The 21807-nt window shown below is 39.4% G+C and overlaps 1 protein-coding gene across 3 annotated transcripts in view; it reads right to left on the reverse strand.

Annotated features, from left to right (window-relative positions):
- RAI14 (retinoic acid induced 14) overlaps nt 1-21807 on the reverse strand; it is a 114053-nt gene that overhangs the window by 8274 nt on the left and 83972 nt on the right. For 2 of the 3 annotated variants that reach the window (XM_026715630.2, XM_087927400.1), the window contains exons 4-14: nt 16834-16922; nt 14120-14184; nt 12702-12759; nt 11089-11159; nt 7994-8100; nt 6454-6632; nt 5218-5246; nt 3511-3600; nt 2867-2950; nt 1282-1339; nt 295-413 (exon numbers count right to left, since the gene is read on the reverse strand). In XM_026715630.2, coding sequence (XP_026571415.2) covers nt 295-413; nt 1282-1339; nt 2867-2950; nt 3511-3600; nt 5218-5246; nt 6454-6632; nt 7994-8100; nt 11089-11159; nt 12702-12759; nt 14120-14184; nt 16834-16922 — 949 coding nt within the window. The remainder of the gene's footprint in view (nt 1-294; nt 414-1281; nt 1340-2866; nt 2951-3510; nt 3601-5217; nt 5247-6453; nt 6633-7993; nt 8101-11088; nt 11160-12701; nt 12760-14119; nt 14185-16833; nt 16923-21807) is intronic. The other variant, XM_087927401.1, reaches the window with a different exon arrangement.

Here is a 21807-nt window from a genome sequence, read left to right on the forward strand (position 1 = left end):
CAGAAAGAAAAGAGTGACATGAATCATATACACAAATAAGCCATAATTGTGGGTTATTTGTCAGGGAAGGAATGGGTGCTAGACTAGAAGAACTCTGATTTGGCTTCCATTTGTGGTATGGATGGACCAACTGATGGATCAGAAATTTCCAACCCCATATAATTTCTTAACTCTGCAGCAAACTTGTTTTGTATCCTTCAGATTTCAGTTTAATATTTTTCCATTGCAGCATTGATATCCTTTGTCAAAGTTACCAGGGCTGTTTTGTGCTAGAAGCTATTCCTAAATACATACCTGAAGCTTTTCGTGCAATTTCTTATTTTGTAATGTTAAAGAAGCAACTTTTCCTTGCAACATCAGGAGCAAATCTTGCTGCTCTGTTTCTGAACTCACATCCAATAAACTATTAGCACCTTTAAAAAAGAAAAGGGAAAGAATAAGAAAAAAATAAATAAGCACATTTATGATTTGAATATTCAATGCGGCTACAATTCTGTAACTTCTACGTAGCAAACCTTCAAAATGAAAATAGACAATTATCTTTTACTAGCTAGTCAATTTTGGCAAAGCTTCATGAAAAACTGCCTTATAAAACTGTTTGGCAGCCAGAGCTTTTGGAAAGTATTTTAATGAACTTATGTGAATCTGAAAATCTACGAACATATCACTACCAAAAAATTCTAGAAAAGTAAACCCAGGTAAAACAACAGGTTGTTGGTGGATTTGCAGCTAAGCTAAGAGAGGGCATGCTAGATTGGAATTTAGATTTAGTGCCAAATTATAACATAAAATTATGACAGTAGCCAATTATGAATGCACTGGGAGGGATCATATTAATGGCATTTAGTCTTAATTTTAATTTGATTTTAATTTAAACGAAATGATACAAATTAAAAATCAAATCAATTTCAGTTTTAGTATTTTGATTCCAGGACCTCTACTATTTCTTCTACAAACTCAAGTGTTTATCCTCCTGTGAGGTTGGTTGGGAGGGCACAACCAGTGACATTTAGGAATTCAAACAGGGGAGAGTCCAAGAACCAAACCAACTGAAAGCAATAAAGCATAGGGGGAAATAATGGAATCCCTTCCATAGAATTGTCATGACAAAAGGAGTCAACACAAACAGTACCTTCTTGCAGAGAAGTGACAAACTTTAATTCTACTATGGCCTTAGCACATGATGTACAGTAACAATATTAGGAGTTCGTTTTTTAGAAGAAAACTTTTACAATAGAAAGAGGTGAAGAAAACCATCCTCACACCTTTCATTCATCTTACCTGCAGTGCTCTCACTTAACCCATCTTTGCAATCAGAGTGAATAGCACTGGTGTCTTCCTGTTGAAAGACAAATATAAACCACGGTTGGATTAAAAACAGGACTCAAGTCCCACCGAACTACTCATTAATAAGCTCAAACATCTTTCAAGTGGAATGCTTCTCTTGAAATAAACAACCATAACTTTAAAACCATCTTTCAACAATAATTGGTTAAGCGGCAGATCTTTGACTGGATACATGTACACATGTCTGCATATCATAAACTGTTCACTATAATTTAGTTGCTGGTTTTATTTACTTAAAGTTTATGTACCACTTCAGTCTTAGACGTCTCTAAGCAGCTTACATTCCGATACCACAAGGAAAGATTAAATAACTATAAATTGACTCAAAACAAACAATTATTACAACAATAATCACTTTTACATTTTTCATCATGCTAAGTAACAACTCTCAGTTAATAACCAATTGCCTACTACAGGGTGGGGATTCACCATTCTACCACCCCTAAACTTTCCAAAATAGTAAGATCTTAGAAATTTAGCAAGTGCTCAGCAGGATTGGTGCTAATCTGACGTTGAGAGAAGCAATAGTTCCAAAGGAGGGAGACAGCAATGCAAAAAATATATAGTATCTTGGTGGTCTCTGATGCTAAGACTTTGCAGAGATGAGGCTCAAAGAATAACTTCCCTTCTAGATCTTATTGGCTCTTATCCTGGTCCTGAGCTATTTAGAGGTTTAAAGATGACAACCAGCACCCCAATTTACATCTAGAAGCAAAGCAGCGGCCAATGGAGTTCTTGGAACCACTGTTACATTGATGAATGGGGCAGGTTGGGCCATTCTTATGTTCTTGAGCTGCTGTGTTTGATTTTGACAAGTTACCTTGCGTATTTGGTGCAGAAAGTTGGGATAGAAGTCCCTTCAATAAATAATGGCAAAAATTGGCAAGGAAAAGTATCAAAGAAAATGAAGAAAACGTAAAATTCATTGCTTAATAAGCAACATTATTTAGGCAAAATGTCCCTTTTAACAATTTTTATTCTTGCTCCCAGAGGAAATATGCTAGCCAAAGTAATCTTAAAAGCCGGATGATTAAAACACTAAGATGCTCCTTGCTCTTGGCTAAGTCATGTGTTGTGAAGTCACTTGGATTTGTGCAGTGGGTGTTATCATTAGTGACCCTTTGAAGGAAATTCCATTAGGCCATTTGATGTGTGGCCATCCTCCCACAAGCAATTTCCCATTGCAGCCTTAAGTGACTCATTTAACTTCATGGACAGGTAACATTTCAGAGACGACTAGAAGCTGGAATTCTCTAGTTTTATCTATTTCTGTCCGTGCATCTTGCACAACAGCGAACTTCTCCCTAACTTGAGCTAATTAAATACTCTGTCACATTGCTCAACTCTCTACAGCAGCGTTCCATAATCAGGTGTCCCTCAAACATGCTGAGCACGCAACTCATTCCTAGGGTGCAACCAATACATCTGGAAAGCCCAACAGGAGAGGCTGTCCTACAAAGAGGGCAATGTTCGGATTTCATTTCAAGCAAGACTGGTGGGGGGAAAAAACCTAGTATACCTTGGATCCTCGTAGGGTGAAGAGTTGGCTTTTCTCAGATGCTGGGGTTGAAGTTGTTGCCTGAGATGAAGAACTGTCAGCAAGCTGGAAGAGATGGATGCATTTTAGGGACACAAATTTCCTCTTGCTCACAGAAGTCATCGTTGTCTGTTAGTTGGAGATAAGCAGGACTACACAGCTCTCATTGTTTGTCGGCAGCAGGCATGCAGTCAAACAATCGCCTGAGCAACCACTAGGTTTAATATTAAACTTTTTGTTAAAATGCCACGGGCTCCCATGTGCAAAGCTGCTTATGCATGCCTAAGAACAAACTTCAGCTGATGGTTAAAAGGCAACCCAACAGCCTCGGAGGTCACTCTTATAAGCTCCCGTGGTCTAAACTTAGGTTCCTGTCCCATCTCAACAGCTCTCTCTTCACACTGGCAATTAATATGTGATTTTTTTTCCCCCCAACAACAGGCTGTCCCTATTTCTATTCTGATGAGAACTCACTCATGATACATGAGACGCATATATTTAAAAAAGAGAGAGAGAGGGATTTGCACCAAGAAAATTTAACCAGATCAATTCCCAACAGGACATTCCTCCACCACCCCTCCCTCTCTATACATAGCAACCCGTTCAAGCTGGACTTGGTTGTTTACCTGGATAGGGCTGATGGGAGGAGGTGGAGGGGCTTTGCGTTTTTTTGGAGTTCCACTTCTTTCTGAACTTAATTTAGAGGCTTGATCATGCTGGAAGTTTCACAGGCCAGAAAAGGGAGGTCTGTTAGTTTGTTAGTAAGGTTTGTGTTAACAAGTTATTCAACGACATTAAAAACGCACACACATTCACGCCTTGCCTTTCTGCTGCGAGGATGTGACACATGCTTAAGTATGAGCTCATCTGGTCCTTTTTTAATTCAGGCCTCTGTACATTTTGATGAAGTCAATAAAGGCACACCCCTCCCTACTGAGCCATGTTTTCAGAGGCTATTCACAGCCTCGAGCCATTTGTCAAACCTCCTGATCCCCGCCTTGTCTGTCCCAGGACAGATAGAAAGAGACAGACTATATCCCCTGAGTCCTGTTCCTGAGCCATTTTTTTTAAAATCTCTTGGATCATTCCACGTGTGCGTGTGTATCTGTGCAAAATTATCTGTCTGTCTGTCTATCTATCCATCCATCCATCTATCCATCCATGTCTGTCTGTCTGTCTGTCTGTCTATCTATCTATCTATCTATCTATCTATCTATCTATCTATCTATCATCTATCTATCTATCTATCTATCTATCTATCTATCTATCTATCTATCTATCTATCTATCTATCTATTTATCTATCCATCCATCTATCCATCCATGTCTGTGTCTCTGTCTGTGTCTCTGTCTGTCTGTCTGTCTGTCTGTCTGTCTGTGTCTGTCTGTCTGTCTGTCTCTGTCTGTCTATCTATCTATCTATCTATCTATCTATCTATCTATCTATCTATCTATCTATCTATCTATCTATCATCTGTCTATCTACCTACCTCTATCTCCAAATCTCTCTCTCTCTCTGTCTCTGTATGCAAAGTATATAACTAAACATTCTGCAGGCCAAATCCTCAGTATCACCCACAATCTTCTTCCATCTCTGCCTACCTGACTTCCAAACCTTTTGTACATTTGGAATCCACAAAATAGGAATGGAGGAACTCAACATAGCAAACCAATAATTCATAACTGCGACCAATTGGATGTAACTGATACCAGCCCTACTTTAGAAGCACACGTACTTTAGAAGTACATGACTTTCAAAGGAAACAGGACCGTTTTCAGCAACTTCTTACAATTGGCCAAACACATCCCTGAAAGCCAATAAAGCTTGAACAGCTGCTTCAGAATTTGGCTTGTTACATTGAAAGGGTTCCTAAGCATCATTAAGCCAAGTAGATTATAGTTTGTTATGTGAAGGAGTATACAATTCCCATTCTGCATCCTCCTCTAGACTGACTGCAAGGAGATGAGAACATGTTTTTTCCAACTTTATTACAAGGAGGTCCAAAAATGTTCAAATGGGTTAAAACAGCCTTCTTCAACAGGATGCCTTCTACATAACTTTCACAGTGTGGAAAATCTGCAATAAGAATCTTCCAGCTGCAAAAGATGGCTAAATGCATAGACTGCTTCTTTTAGCTGTTCCAATGAAACTGTCCCAGTTTGAATCAGAGATGGGAGACTCACACAATTGTTTAACACACACGTTGGATAAATTTCCAAAAGCTCTATAAAACTAAAAATAATTTTTCATCACGATTTTAATTCTTAGGCATTTGCTTATGCTAAATGTAAAGTTTATCTTTATTAAGCCACTCTTTTTCTTACTTTTTTTACCTGCTTTGACTTGATTGGTGACTTGGCATCTGCAGAAAAGAAAAGACTGCATTTAAGTTAACTGAGATCACTAAGACACATAAATCAAGATCCTAAGCTTAGTATTATTTTAGACAACTCCCTGATTTCAGTATAACTTGAGGTGCAAATGGACACGTTCGGAGTTGGAGTCCACAGCATATGTTCAAAAAAGTCAAGATGGGAGCTACCGAGGTGCAATGCATATATAAAACAGGCAGAACTTTAATTTTGTTTCTCCTTGACTATTTTTTAACCATATCATATAGACACCTGCTTGGAATCGTATCATTAATTTACAGCAGATAAATAATCCTACTTATATTTTCAAGCCTTCACTATTTTATTATGCAGACTGAAAGCATGAAGGAAGAAGCAATCCAAATATAACACTAAACACACACCATACTCCATGGCACTTAATTACTCTGCTGTACACAAAGAAGATTTATGTACATACATCAGATGGCTGAGTCAGCATCTTTTCTTCTTCAGACAGACTAACAAGGTTGTTTCTTTTTAAAGAAAGAGCTTAAATTTATCTGCAGATGCACAGCTACCCAGCTTAAACAGACTTTAAAAGCACAGTACAAAAAAGAAAACTTAACAAGGGACATCCTCAATTGGTCTATTAAATATTCAAAACATTGAATTATTTTGAGGGAGAGGGAGAAGAACCCCACTCCCACGAGGAGGAGGAGGAATGGGTCAGAAGAATTAGAAAAGGGTGGAGGGAAGGAAGAGGCAGACAGATTAAAAGCTGAAAGCGTCATCTTTTAGAGCAGGGGTCTCCAAACTTGGCAACTTTAAGACTTGTGGACTTCAATTCCCAGAATTCTGGGAGTTGAAGTCCACAAGTCTTAAAAGTTGCCAAGTTTGGGGACCCCTGTTTTAGAGAGAGGGGAGGGGCAGAAGGTACATAACAAAGCATGTTCACCAAGACATAAAATCTTCATAGTTCTAACCATTGTTTTCACAGTCATTAGATTACAATTTGGGTGCTTGGCAACTGGCTTGCAATTACAACATAGCAAGCAACAAGCAACCTGTGGTCAAGGGTTTGCCATTTGTGACCTTCAATGCTGGTCTTTGACTTGGGAAGCCAACAGAAGTTCATAAATGGCGATCACATGAATGTGGGACAATGTGACTGCATACACTACCTATATGGCGTTATCTGTGTATATTTTACGAAGTGTTTAAGAAGCGTGCGCATACCAGCATGTTGAACCATTTTGGACTGAAGGAGACTCTGAATTCCTGTATTTTCAGAAAGCGTGGAGTAATGTAGGGCATTGTGTCCAAGTGCATCTGCCAAATGTATATCTGCCCCTTTTCGGATCAGGATTTCTGCAATGCTCAGGTTTCCAGCTTCACAGGCCAGCATCAAAGCAGTTCTACAGAAATTAAGAAGACTAACCTGAACCTGTGGCAAGGTGATACAGCCCCAGAGTAACTTAAGATACGTGATACCGCCCCGGATCAGCCTAAGGTATGTATAGGCTGATATGATATCATATTCCTGTATTTCTTGAGGAAAGATCATTAGGAAATCTTATGGCTGCTATAGGATAAACTGGACAACCAAAATAAGCAAACAAACTTCTTTTCAGAAGGAGAACATGACAAAACATTTCTATTTTGCTGCCCGAAAAAATGATTGGATGAAAAATGTGCAGTGCCAATATTTCCTTCCTCATATAATTCTTTTCCAACTTGGAGCCCTCTTGTTGGACTACAACTCCTATAACATGCTGGGTACAGCTAATGAAAACTGTAGTTCAAAACCTCTACACAGGGAAAGGTTTCATGCCCACATCACTGGATAAGCTATCTCTAAAGGACAGGATCCCATACCAATCATATGTAATATCACACAACATTTTTATGACATTGGCCTACTACAAAGTCCTGTCTATCTACCATTTTCTTCTCACAAGGGCCAATGAGATGTCTTTCAGAAATCCAGAGGAGAGCAAGTGAAAACCAACATGTCTCAACAGCTACTGTCTAGAACAGGGCTCTATTAACATGTCTCAATAGCTACTCTCTAGAACAGGGCTCCCCAAACTTGGCAACTTGAAGACCTGTGGACTTCAACTCCCAGAATTCTCCTGGCTGGAGAATTCTGGGAGGAGAAGTCCACAATTCTTAAAGTTGCCAAGTTTGGAGACCTCTGTCTAGAAGCATGCCAGAACAGGGGATTATGCTGTATATGCCATGATTATCAGCAATTAACAATCTTTATCCTCTGTCTATAGATTTGGCACTGCGTACCTTTGCCTACTTTGCCTCTGATGATAGAAAGTACAGAGAAAGGACATGGATAGCTACAAGCTGAAACATTTTCCATACACAGGCTACAATAAAATGTTTCTTGTGTATTTCACCAGGGAAGTTGTGCCTTATATAAAACAGGATGTACTACTTCATGTATCTTTAATAAATATAAATATAAGTTGTCTAATTACATTGAAGCCTCAGGAGAAGCTTCAGTGGGACAACTGAGGGAATATCAGTATTTGTCTCACAGCAAAAGAGTAAGATCCCCCTTCCTTCTTGATTAAGGAGATTGGCAAATATTTGGGAAAAATACAAATTTATCTCTTAAGGTTGATTCTCATGTAAATCTGATAAATACTATTTGTCTTTTGATTTCAATCCTACTCTACAAAAAAAATATTCTGATGAAGTAACTAGACGAGACAGAGTGCTAGTTACTGCTAAAGAAGATGGAGAACATGCCATTTAATCCTACCTTCTATTTTTGTCCCGGGAGTTGACATCAGCACCATGGTCTAGAAGGTATTTGCATACTTCAGGGTGGCCATTTTGTACTGCCAGGAAGAAAGGCGTATTTCCATCCTGGAGAAAATATTGAAACAAATTATACCCTGTTAATTATTCAATTGAACTAAAAGAATTCAACGCATTTATAACAAGATGTGTACCACGGAAGTTGAAAACATCCAGAAACTGGAAACAATGGGATATAATGAACCACGGTGGTGCAGTGGTCAGAATGCAGTACTGAAGGCTACTTCTGCTGACTGACAGTTGCCTGCAATTTGGCAGTTCAAGTCTCACCAGGCTCAAGGTTGACTCAGCCTTCCATCCTTCCGAGATGCGTAAAATGAGGACCCAAATTGTTGGGGGCAATATGCTGACTGTGTAGACCACTTAGAGAGGACTGTAAAGCACTGAAAAGCGGTATATAAGTCTAAGTGCTAGTACTATTTCTGTATCCTTATTTAGCTGTGTAGAAACTCTACACACTTCATCAGTTATCGAAAGTCTAGTGTAGAAGTGGGCCCTGCTGCCACATGCCATGTGCAACCTTCAGCCCTAGGATTACATATATTCCTGAACGCTTCATTTGCTATCTTTAGAAAGCCGCTTAACTGCAGAAAAAAATGGCATAGTTTTTTTTTGTCATTTTGTGTATATATCACAGCTGTAGCCTAACCCTAACCACTAAAATAGACGTATTACTTTAAAAAACAAACCAACAAGAAGCATTCCAATAAAAAACCCAGAGCAAAATGAAAAATCTTGTCCATGATATGCAGCTCCATACCTTTAAAATCTAAACTCAGTTACCTTTTGTACCCAAACGTTACATCTCTTCAGGGGTGGGATGCTACCAGTGTAGCCCGGTTCTATAGAACTGGTAGTTCTGCAGAGCGGCCGACACCAAACGGGTTCGGTACAATGACCTTTTGGTCGTCTGTTTGGCCCACCTGTCTGCCCAGGCTCTTGGCTGTCCTTTATTTCCTGCTTTTTCAACCTCAGAAGCTTTGCACGGCACAACTGAGGTTGAAAAAGCAGGATTTTCAAATGCTGTGCACCTGCGCCCAGCGCTTGTCAGCTGTCTGAGTGGCATGGCTGATGGGTTTTTGCAGCAGCGAATCCACATCTAACAGCCTGGGTATATGCCAAGCCTCACGTAGGCAAAGGAGTTTCAGCGCTTGTCAGCTGTCTGAGTGGCATGGCTGATGTTTTTTTTTTTTTTGCAATTGTTTGACATGTGTACACAACATACTCTGACCGAACCAGTAGTAACACCGGTTGAATCCCACCCCTGCATATCTTCTTTGTAACAAAATCTACCCTATCCATTGTTATAAAATTGTTACCCATCCTATAGTATGGATGGAAACATCCAGTCAATTCAGGTATTGTGTATATTTATTGTTATTTTTGGAGACCATGCGGGAAGGAAGAGTGTAACTCCATAGTCTATAATTTTTAGCCCGGTCTTTCTCCTCCTTATCTTCAAACCAGACAAGTTGACCAAGTGTTGTTATCTACTAAACCTAAGCATAACTTCCAAGCAGCTCCTGCTGCTCTCATGCTCATGGGACTGGTGTATATAACTTGAAACTCAACAAAACCACCTTCCAGTTACTACATTGAAAGGTAATACCATGTTTCTCACAAAATAAGGCCAGGCCTTATTTTTTTTTGACCCCTGAAAAAACGGGGGTGACTTAATTTCCTCCCTCACCTAGAGCAGCCCATACACACGTACCTCGCTGCGAGGCCGCTTCTATCGGCAGACGAAAGCTCCCTTGAAGGCAGAGTCCCCAGCCACTTCAGGGCATGATGTGGCTACCCATGTCCGCTCGCCTTTAGGCAGTCTCTCTTGGGCGATGGAAGCTCCTCAAGTGCAGTCACCAGCCACTTCGATTGGCTGGTAGAAGCGGCCTCAGGGCGAGGAGTGTGTGTGTGTGTGTGTGTGTGTGTGTGTGTGCTCGCCCCGAGGCCACTTCTACCGGCCGATCGAAGTGGCTGGTGACTGCATTTGGGGAGCTTCCATCGCCCAAAAGAGACTGCCTAAAGGCGAGGGGACACGGTAGCCACGCCACGCCACGCCCTGAAGCAGCTGGGGACTCTGCCTTCAGGGAGCTGCTATTGGGTATTCTAGCCTCGGCTACCTGCAGGGCACTCCTAAAGGCAAGTTTTCTCCCCATCCCCCCGCCCTTCCCCCCCATTTCTCTTCACCTCGTGTAGTTCTAACGAACGATGTGAGAAATGGCGGGGAAATGCATGGTTTAAATAGGCCTAAATTTGGGGGGTGGGGCTTAATTTCACTTCATGCCTAGAAATCATGCTGGGCCTTCCTATTGGTGGAGGCTGTATTGTTGGAGAAACACGGTACTAAAGGAAAAGTTGTGTGAGAGTGTCACTATTGTTGTTCTTTATGCATAAAGATATCGTTGAAAGAACTGGCAGTCCAGCTTTTCTTGAAAGCTAATTTCAACCTTCTTTCTCTGAATGGAGTTGAATGGATTGCTTTACATAAAACAAGTAAGAAAATGTAAAAGTGAACCATGAAGTTTAATGAAGTTAGATAGCTCAGACATGGAATAAGAATACCATAAATAAAGAGATAATAATGGCAATAGTCATCAGATGGAAATAAATGTCACCCACGATTGCCAGTTGTTATACAGCATCAAACTTGCCTCTCATTATGAAACTATTGCAATGTTATCTTTTTAATACTTAGATGAACATTTCTTGTTAATGCATTCTGAATTTCTGATCCTGGTACAGAACCAGATATCAAAGTAAAAACTAGCTGATACTTTATATAGCTGATGGCTTTTTTTTATTGCATGCTTTCTTGTTAATAACAGCATTTCTGAAAGTGAAATGAGTGGATATAAATATCTATGTTGGGATATCTTCAACTGGACATGCCTCTTTGGCTCCTTTGCTGCAAAAAATAATAGAATAAAGAACGCCAAACAAAAATTGCTGACTAGGTTTTAATAATATTTCAGGAACTGAAAGACATTAGAAGCTTAAAAGGATACAAGAATTGCCAATGAAATCGTAATTACATACCGCATCTTTGATGTTAATTGGACACTTGTGTTCACACAGGTGCTGAGTTATTTGAAGGCAGCCAGAAGCAGCTTAAGGGGAGGGAGAAGAATTGTAAAATTAGAAGATCTTCAGTACACACTAGTAAAACTCTCCTTTTTGTCAGTTTGTAACCTTTAACTGAGCAAAAGTGTGTCATAGGGCAACGATTATTGAAACAATGCAACTCAAGCAGGCTAACCTAAAGAATGTGTCCAAAATCTGGGACCTGTAATCCTGTAAAATTAAAACTTGGTGAAGTTGTGTTTTTTCAGCGCCGTTGCATTCCTGCTATCAGTCACATCCCCGTGACCATCATTTCCAATGCTCCCTGTCAGCTTCTCGCAAGGTAATTCAATGGGGAAGCCAGCAAATTTTGGGTAAGTCACCCCCATTTCCACTGCTATTTTGCCCATCTGTTGTCGTTCTGCTTGTCTATTTAGTTAGAGAAGTATCTTTGGAACAATGACCCAATGGGTCATCTCGTTCTTTTTTAAAGCCCCTTTAGAGGGTTGCTTCACTGTGGAGCTGCACCAGTTGACTATATTTATCACATTTTCATGGTCTAGCCCAGAGGTCTCCAACCTTGGCAACTTTAAGCCTGGCGGACTTTAACTCTCAGAATTCCCCAGCCAGCTGGCTACAGAATTCTGGGAGTTGAAGTCCGCCAGGCTTAAAGTTGCCAAGGTTAGAGACCCCTGGGCTTAACCATAATTTGTTGCTAGAGCTATGCAGTGCTTCAGATTTGAAGTCAAAAGGATGCTCCGAAGCATATAGCACATTAATGTAGCAGCTTCATGTTTTACCAGGATAGTGCAACTATAGTGGCAATCGTGTGATTGAAGGACACAGCAAACGTTGTAAGTGGACCACAAAGGCCAATAAATTTAATTAATAAATAACATTATCTTTTTATCACCACTGTTATTTCAGTCCCTCACAAATGGTCAGTAAGTGAGGACTATCTCCAGGGGTGGGACTCAAAAATCCTAGCAACCGGGCAGCAAACCGGTTGCTGGGTGGGCGTGGCCTACCAGAACTTCCGGGACAGCCATTTTTTGCCTTTCCCCCCCAGAGTCTGGAGGCTTCCCTCAGGCCTCTGGGAGGGCAAAAATGGCCTCTCCCGGGGTCTGGAGGCCCTCCGGAATCCGGATACAAGCCTGATTCCGGACTTCCAGAAGGCTAGTTTTTCGCCCTCCCAGAGCTTTCGTGTAGACCCTGCACTTACCTGCATCCAAAACGGGTCATGTAGAGATTCCTGGGAGGGGTAGGGTGGGGTCAGCTGGTTTGTTCAACTACCAGTTTGGGGAACCAGATGTAAATTTAACATCCGGTTCGCTCAAACCAGTCTGAACCAGTAGAATCCCACCCCTAACTACCTCTATCAGGTTCCATTGGAAATTTACTCAGCAAAATCATTCAACCCCATCTTTACTATGGGAATATAATGAAAGCAATTAAGATAATTAGTGACACGTTGTAGTCAATTCAGTCTTACCTTTCCTTTTGTCAAAGTTGTTACTGAACTTTAAGGAGAAGGCACAAATTATACTAGATTTATGTTAATGGGTGGAAGCAAGATGATTATGTAATACCTGCATAATGTAAAGCGGTTTTCCCCGAGCTATCTGTGTTCTCTGCTGGACATTTGGACTGTAGAATGAGAAAAAAGAAGACTTAGTAAAGTAAGAACACGAAGGATTTTGTAAGTTAGATTGTAACACTGTATGGGAATAAAGTTTTTGGTGTGAATATCAAACTATTTTTGAGATTTATCCAGAATTACCTAGATGTTCAGGACAAATTAATCTGAATGTTTTTAGAAAAGGATTAAATCCATTTTGCAAACTTGATCATCCAACACGGCTTCGTTGCACGACTGCAAGAAGTGAAGCAATTTGCCTTTGACTGGTTGAAACTTAGAAAGAACATATCAAAAACAGATGTGAGCAATTAATATATTAATACCTGTTTAATAAAAGAAAAAGGTCTATCTTTGACTGAAAAATCCATTTAGATTTGCAGCAAAAGAAAAATAAATGGACAAATGGTGCTGACAGAGATTTTGGTTCTCTTAGGAAGTCTGCAGAGTTTCTAATGTAACGGGTTTTTTCCAGCATACTTTCAGATTAGACTGGCTACAGTGCTGGAATTTCCTGAAGATTTCTTATCTGAGTATTAACCAAGTTCATGCCTGCTTAACTTCTGAGCACAATGTCAGTTCTGAACTTAGTAGGTGGTTTTATACCTCCTGTACATCAGTCGTACCCAAAAATGCTGACTAAAGACTATGGTTAGTCTACTGAATTAGAAAGGAGGGTAGATATTACAACATTAGACAGAAAACTGAACTCCATTCACAGGAAACAATATATTGGATTTCATTTGGTAATGTACCACTTTGGGAAAAGTGGAAAACTATAGAAATCTGATATCAACATCTAATTGCATGGGTCTATGCTGGAATCCAGCCAAGAAGATTTTCCCACCCCATTGTAAAAATAAAGAGCTTGATTCATGGCTTAAAGCTTTGCTATCAGATGTGGCTGTGAAGAAACTGGACAACCGCTATTTTCAACTAACAAATCTAGCACTTCCCACATCAAACAATTGATTTGGGCAATTGCAGCTCTTCTTATTTTCTAGCCTGACATCAAATAATTCTTGTCAGATGTTAAAAAGTCAACATTTACCACGTCCAGTACAGGGAATTATATGGCATTTTATGTGAATTGTACCCACTAGATCATACAAGCAAGAAGAAAATGTAGAGCAGGCATCTTAGTGAAGCACCATTAAACTGTGGTGCAAAGAAAAGCAGCAAACAACCATATAATCTAAGGATCTCCTACTCACAAGCTCAGGATTTAAAATAATCCAGTGATTTAGATGGATCCTGTTGCAAACGTTTAAATCCATTTAATTGGCTACTTAGAGAAAAAAGCCTAATGTAGGCTGGCATTTAGTCAGAAAACCAGACATGTTGGGGTGGGAGTAGAATAAAGCACCTCACCTGAAGAAGTTTCTTGACGCAGTCAACATGGTTATTCTTGGCCGCAAGATGCAAAGCATTGTGCCCTATGTAAATATTTCATAATTATTTCAGGCTTACTGAAAACAGCACTAAAAATGAAATGAATATTATTCAAAACCTTAGCTTGAAGTACTAAGGGGGTATATCTTTAGATTCAAATATCTGAAGCATGCTGATGAAATATAATCCACCTATCTGTTTATCTATCTACCTACCCATCCATTCATCCATCTCACTTTACTTTAAACTGCCCATCTCACTCACAGAATTATAGGAGGAAGCAGACCCAGACATAATCAACAAATAAATGCACTAATATTCTCTTCCCTACCTCCAAGTTTAAGTACATATTACCATTAAGTGAGAACAAAAAAATATCTGACTTCATCAATTTGTACTTTAAACCTTGCTTAAATGCTACATATACATCTTACAGAAAGAGATGGGCTTCAGAGAATCTGAAGGAGTGAAACCAAAGAGCAGGCTATAGTTTGGCTGCAGAAAATCTGCCCTCGGATTTCAGTATTTGTAGAATGTGGGTTGGCTAACAGATATGTTGATTCCAGTCATAGCAATCATAATCTGCATTTAGTTTGTTCATTAGATGTATGTGGCCATCCATCTCAACCACATGATTCTTGGTGGCTCGCAATATTAAAAATAATAAAGCCACATTAAAAAAAAATCACATAAAGTATATAGCCTGCCAAGAAAAAACTACAAAAACATCATACAATCGACATAACCAGAAACGTCATACAGTCAACACAACTAGATGACGGCTCCATCAGAAATCCAGGGCCTCTGGTTCAAGCACAGAACCAAGTCATTGAGGCTTTAAAGTTGGGACCAAACTAATCTTTAAAGTTGGGATCAATCTAAGATGGACAGGTATCATGGCACAAATAGTTCTCCTCCTAGGCCCTACCAAATATACTTCCTAGCAGATGGGACTTGGAGCAAGCCCCTCCTGGCATACCAAATAGTACTGAAAGAATCAACCAAGGAGAGATAAATTGATCTGAAGCCCTAAAAATTATGGTACATCCCAAACAAAACAAAACAAACAAAACAAGGTTGAGGGGGAGAGCAGAATACAGTTGTAGAACTTATGAGCAGGATGCTTTAATAACCAAGTATAGTTCATGCCATTTCTGGTTAAGTCAACTGGGGAGCTTAACTTAAGATACTGGAAAGCTGCTATTAATCAGAATACAAATATTTACTGGAAACAGAATAATGGTTTAGCACAATGCAGGCTTTCTCATTCTTGCATTCTCCAGAAATGTTGGCTGCAACTCAAGTGTTCAATTAACTGCAATGTGAACTCTAGTCTAACATACCTGTGCAGCACTAGATATGGGAATGCTAAACTTATCTCCATACATCCCTATATATCCAAAATATCCATGTGTCAATTCAACCACACCCACAGACTTGCTTAACTTTGGAGTATTCAGATGTATTTAAGTAACGTGGGATGGATTGGCTGGAAATGAATGTACCTGGAGGGGTACTAGACTAAAGAAGGTAGAAGTCTACCCTTCAAGGTAGACCAGACTGAGGAACCTAAGGAACGAAACAAAGTCTAATACTACTTTTATTGTAAATTTATAGTAAATTTTATTGTACATTTATGGTACCAAAATCTTGCAAGTCAGAATGTGCCTCTCTCTCCTTCTTTGTGTGAACTCGGAGAAGCTTGTCTGAGATGTTTGTATACATAACTGTTCAGCCTGTTTAACAGATAATAGATAATCAGAGTTGGAAGGGACCTTATAGGTCATCTAGTCCAACCCCCTGCCCAAGCAGGAGACTCTACACTATTTCTGACAAATGGCAGTCCAATCTCTTCTTGAAAGTCTCAAGTGATGATGCTCCCACAACTTCCGAGTGCAACTTCTGTTCCATTGGTTGATTGTTCCCACTGTCAGAAAGTTTCTCCATATTTCCAGGTTGAATCTCTCCTTGTTCAGTTTCCATCCATTATTCCTTGTCTGGCCTTCAGGTGCTTTAGAAAATAGGATGCCCCCTCCTCTCTGTGGCAGCTCCTCAAATATTGGATAACTGCTAGCATGTCTCCCCTGGTCCTTCTCTTCACTAGACTAGCCATGCCCAGTTCCTGTAACCGTTTTTCATACGTTTTAGTTTCCAGTCCCCTAATCATCCTGGTTGCTCTTCTCTGCACTCTTTCTAGAGTCTCAACATCTTTTTTATAGTGTGGTGACCAAGCCTGGATGCAGTACTCTGGTGTGTTCTTACTAAGGCTTTATAGAGTGGTATTAATACCTCACTTGATCTCAATCGTATCCCTGTGTTAATGCAACTTAGGATTGCATTAGCTTTTTTGGCTGCTGCTGCACACTGCTGGCTCCTATTTAGCTAGTTGTCCACTAAGACTCCAAGATCCCTCTCACAGTTACTGCTATTGACCCAGTCTATATGGGTACTTTTAGTTTTTCTTGCCTAAGTTTAGGACTTTACTTTTCTCTACATTGAATTTCATTTTGTTTCCTTCATCCAACTGTTGCCTTGGCACTGATTCTTCCTTCTATTCCTCAAAGCCATTCCCCTCTGCTTCTACAATAGCTATGTCCCACGAAAGCAAAGAATGCCAGGGGACTACGCCCATCCATGCACATGCATGCATACAAACGTCATATCTTTTCACATTAAACAGATAATTTCAGTACCTGTTCCATCCAGAGTTGTAACTTCTGCGCCATGTGTAATCATAAGCCTGAGACATTCACTATATCCTTTAGAGGCAGCAAGATGGAAGCTGAAAGAAAGAATTATAATGTCTTTAGCCAGTTTCATAATAAGTAATAAGAAAATGTTGTTGGTGGTTCACATTCATCTTTACCTTAGAAAGAGTTTTGCCTGAATAATATATGTATCTCCTACTGTGATTCTAAGAACTCAAAGGAAATGTGGTCCCAGTAACATGGAAATTAAATTGAAAGACATTACTGAATGCCTCAGGGTCACCCAACACAATGCAGAGCCAAGAAGGGACGTGAATTTAGGTTTCCCCAGTCCTGGGTTGACCCACTTAACAGAATGATGCTCATAAAAAAAATCATAATTAAAAAGCTTAGAGCAGATGCCTCTCAAATACATTCTTAGCACCCTATAATAAGCACTTTTGGAAGCTTTTAGGTATAATGACTAGCAGCGAAATGTTTAATAAAATCAGTAAAAAATAAATAAATCAGCTAGTAATTTTCAGTATAATGGAGACCTGAAACTTAACTCTTAATGATCTGTTTAAGACCACCAACTTTGTAGCCAAGGAAAGAAATTAAGTCTAGGGTGAGTTAAAAGTCTTTCACATTGAAACATTTCAACAGGGAGAAAACAAGATTATATTCCTAAAGGGAGGGGAGGCCTTCAGAATAACTTATTGTTAAAACTTGTTTAAAACCAGGATGTTTAGGATTGTGAAACGCCTGCTCTGACCCTAGTTATAACTGCGGATTAAATAATACTTGACATTTCAACATTACAAAAACTCACAATTGAAAAGATTGAAAAGATCCATTGATTATAGACTTCTGGAATCTTAGGGGCCTCTTTCCTAAAGAAATACACAATTCTCTGCAGAATTTTGATATGTCAGAAATAAAATGTTCATATAACCAGAACGCCTCCTCAACTGGCAATCAATACACAGATAAGCAAGGGTTAGCTTGAAGATTAACACCAGACAAACAAACAAGCAGTAAACATTACATTAATCAAGGAACTACCAACTCAGATAAATAAAAGCCTAATCAAAGGACTATCAAAGAGAAAACATCACTCCCACCCATACTGGCAGGTCAAGCTACTGTATATAAAACAGAGTAAACCCCACTGCCCCCACTTCCTTGCAGATGTCTTCAGTGCAAACAGAGCACTGAACGATATCTGGAAGGAAATAACCAAGTTCAGAGAGCACCACGGATGCATATACAAAGATAACCAGGATGCTGAAACTGTATGGCACTACATACTTAGTTCTGATGAAACCTATCATTCTGAATATCATAATTGTCATTTAACGACCCCATAATCCCTTGCGGCATGGAGTCTGGGCAACTGAATGGGACTAGCAGAGTGTTTTAATGGCCGGATGCCCTTCCTGTCGCCAATGCAGCAGATATATTCTCATTGTGCCTAGAGAGAGAAATATCTACCTCTATCTAGGATCGAACTTATAGCCTCCTGATTGTGAGGTGAGAGCTCCACCTCTAAGCCACTGCACCACTCCAAACAACTATCTTACAAGCCGAAGCTCTCCCAAAATAGTTTATGTTCACAAGTAAATAAAAATTAAAACATTTAACTCCAATAAAGTGTCAAGCTAAAATCTGGTTTATTTTAAAATACTGTATACGCTTCTGCAAGTAGTCCTGATTTTGTGACCATTCGCAGTTATGACAGTGATGAAAACATAATTTTGCAGTCAATCCATGCATTTACAGGCCTGTAAAGCAAAGGGAAGTTGAATGTTCAATAGAATAAAATATTTGTAGCTCAAATATTTGTAGCTATGGGATCTTTGACGCCACCTGAGCTTGTTTTCTTTAGAAATGTTTCATCAACTTTATGGTGTCAGCTGTGGTTGCTAAAGGAGGTCTTGCTGAATCCAATTTCCAAATGGCTATGTTAATTCAATTTATGGTAGAAAGAATAGAAACTCTCAGTGTTTTAACCTGTATGTCTCACAAACATTTTTCAACTACAGTCCACCTCTTCAGATTCATAGAATGTTGTCTTCATCATAGGCATTTCATCAGCCCCTCAGAGAGAGTGAGTATTATGTAATGACAGCAGTTTTGGCACCTGTTATTCCATGGAAAATGGAAGGGGTTTTTATGTCTATGGAGATTCTTAGTCATTCAGGTCATGGCTGTCTCAAAAGTGCTTTTTCAAACAGCAACTGAACTAGTTTTTTTCCCCCTTAAGGAAGAAGACATTTCATTTCTCATCCAAGAAGCTTCATCAGTTCTGGCTGGCTGGTGGGATTGGGGGAGGAATGGAAGGATTAGTTCCGACAGGATGTTGGAGGGTGGTGGTAGAAGGGTTATATTTCTTTGCAGTTATTTGGTCATTAGTACTCTCTCTGAGAGCCATTGACGCCACTTGGGGGCAATGGTTCTCAAGGAGTGCTAACATGACTGCAAAAAAATATAATTTCCCCACCCCACCCCAAAATCCTGTTAGAATTTATCCTTCCATCTGTCCTCCTTCCCATTCAGCCAGAACTGATGGAAGTTTCTTGGATGAAAAGTGAAACATCTTCTTCATCCTCAAGGGAAAAAAACATAGTCCAGCTGCCTTTTGAAAAAGCACCTTGGAGGAAGAGGGTTTTGTTATAGAAAAATAATTTATGGTAATGCTTCTTCATGTCTAACTAATGTTCTGGTTTCCAGCATACACGACATAGTGAACCTGGGCTTGTGAGAACCTTGTTTTTTAGTAGTGTGTTTTCAAACCTGAACAAAATTCATCCAAGCAACTTTGTGCTTTAAACAGGTCTGTACACAAACAAAGGAATTTATGAAATAAATTAGAACTCACTGAAAAAATGCTTTATACTGTTTATGAGAAATAATGACCAAGAACACAAACGTGTTTACCACGATACCAACAGGAAGAATTTTTAAAACAGTTTGTTCCCATGAAATGTTCCCTGAACTATTTAAATATGGATGGTTAGGGAAAAGACCATGTCGTCACCAACAGCCCAGCTTCTAATTTTGCTAAGACAGAACACAATATAAATTTCCAAACAAAATAAAATATATTAGACTCAAAAGACATATGCAAGATAGAGATATCTTGTCGTAGAAACGTGCAAACCACACTTCAGAAGAGTTTATATTTCAGCAGCATCTGCCTTAATTAAAATACTTGCATAGCAACAGTTTGGCTAAAGCAGTGACAGATTTAATCTTCATGCCAACTTCTCTGTTTGTGAAAGAAACTTTGCCAAGTGTAACACATTTCACTGTAATGAATTTTAGAGACAAACAAAAAGGCTCTTGGTAAAATGTGCATAATATACATGAACTTCCCTTTCTGGAATTTAAAGACAGGTAAAAGATTCATAATGCAGAAATTATTTGGAAAGCCACATAATGGATAATGAAAACTATTTTCACATCATAGAGTAGGTTGTCTAAAGACCTCCTAACCAGATTTATCAGTGGAGTCAAATGACTGATGAGAGCTGCCAGAGATTGGGTCACAGAATGCTTTGCTGCAGATGCTGGGGAGAGCAACCTCCTAAAAAATATTAAAATAAACTCTCACATCATCACCAAATCTTATTCCTCAAATAAGAATTTTATTTTTTTACATAAAATTTCAGTCTCAGGATGAGACTCTCAAACTCTATGAGATTTTAGGATCTGAGGGGTCCCTGGTGTTGTCTCAACCTGGTTGTTTTTTGGCACATGTTTCATTACCCAAACTAGTTAACATCATCAGTGCTGGTTAGTTAGTTTGGGTAATGAAATGCCGGCAAGAAAACAATCAAGCTCAGAGATCACCAAGGAGCCCTTATTTCAACCCTGAGCCACAAATATTTTCCTTTATTGGTGTTTTAGGAACTATTCCAACTCATGGATGACACTAATTCTTCCAACAGCAGAGAAGGTGATCAAAATTCAAGAAATCAGTTGATTTCCTTGGCAAATGAACTTTTGTGGCCAGAATTCTGTTATGTAGCTGGAAACAGGTAGCAGTTGCTACAAGGACCCTCAAAAGGCTATTCCAAGCTACCAAGCATACCACTTGCTTCACATTAACTACTGATTAAAGTATATTTATTTGCAATAGCATCATATGAAAATTACAGTAAACTAACACATTAACTATAGCAGTATAGTTTCTCTGAGAGAAAACAGCATTATTTCTTCCCTCTTGTTTGATTTTTCCTGATGCAATGTTTCAGACTCTTTCAAGAAATCAGGATTAATTTGCCAACAACTTCTTCCTGATGGACCCTTCCCTGCACAGACAAATGAAATTGCAGAAATAAAGATGCAATGATGTCAGCGCCTCTCCAGCAGCAGTGATAAAACTAGAGAGACCAAGACCCCACAAACATTTCTTTACATGGCTTATCGCTCCTAAAACCATAACAAACTATTTATCAAAGCAGAGGCCCCTTGACAGCTGCCATGGAGACGGATCTGTTTTATGTGCTTGTGTCATTTCAAGAGAGGTGAATGCCTTTCGCTTCCTCTCTCGCTTAAAAGTCTCTATTTGTCCCATATCTTCAGAAAAGTCAACAGATTCTGCTAGGCTTCTAGTGCAGTTATGACTCAACCAGGGGATGCAATAACATGGAACTGATCTTTCTTAGCATCAGTTTACATAAGTATCTTCCCCCATTCCTTGATCATGGTGTGCAGAGTTGTCTCACTCATATTAAGAGAGCAAATTAACTACAGGTAATCATCAACTTACAACAGTTTGTTTAGTGATTGTTCAAAATTACAGCAGCACTGGAAAAAGTGGCTTATGACTCTTTTTCATAGCTATGGCCTTTTTAGCATCCCCATGGTCTTGTGGTCAAAATTCAGATACTTGGTAACTGGTTGATATTTATGATGATTACTGTGTCCCAGTGCCTCTTGGGATCTACTGTCAAGCAAAGTCAACGGGGAAGA

The sequence above is a fragment of the Pseudonaja textilis genome, chromosome 2 (genome assembly GCF_049901715.1).
Source record: "Pseudonaja textilis isolate UNSWEBS1 chromosome 2, rPseTex1.2, whole genome shotgun sequence".
NCBI lineage: Eukaryota > Metazoa > Chordata > Lepidosauria > Squamata > Elapidae > Pseudonaja > Pseudonaja textilis.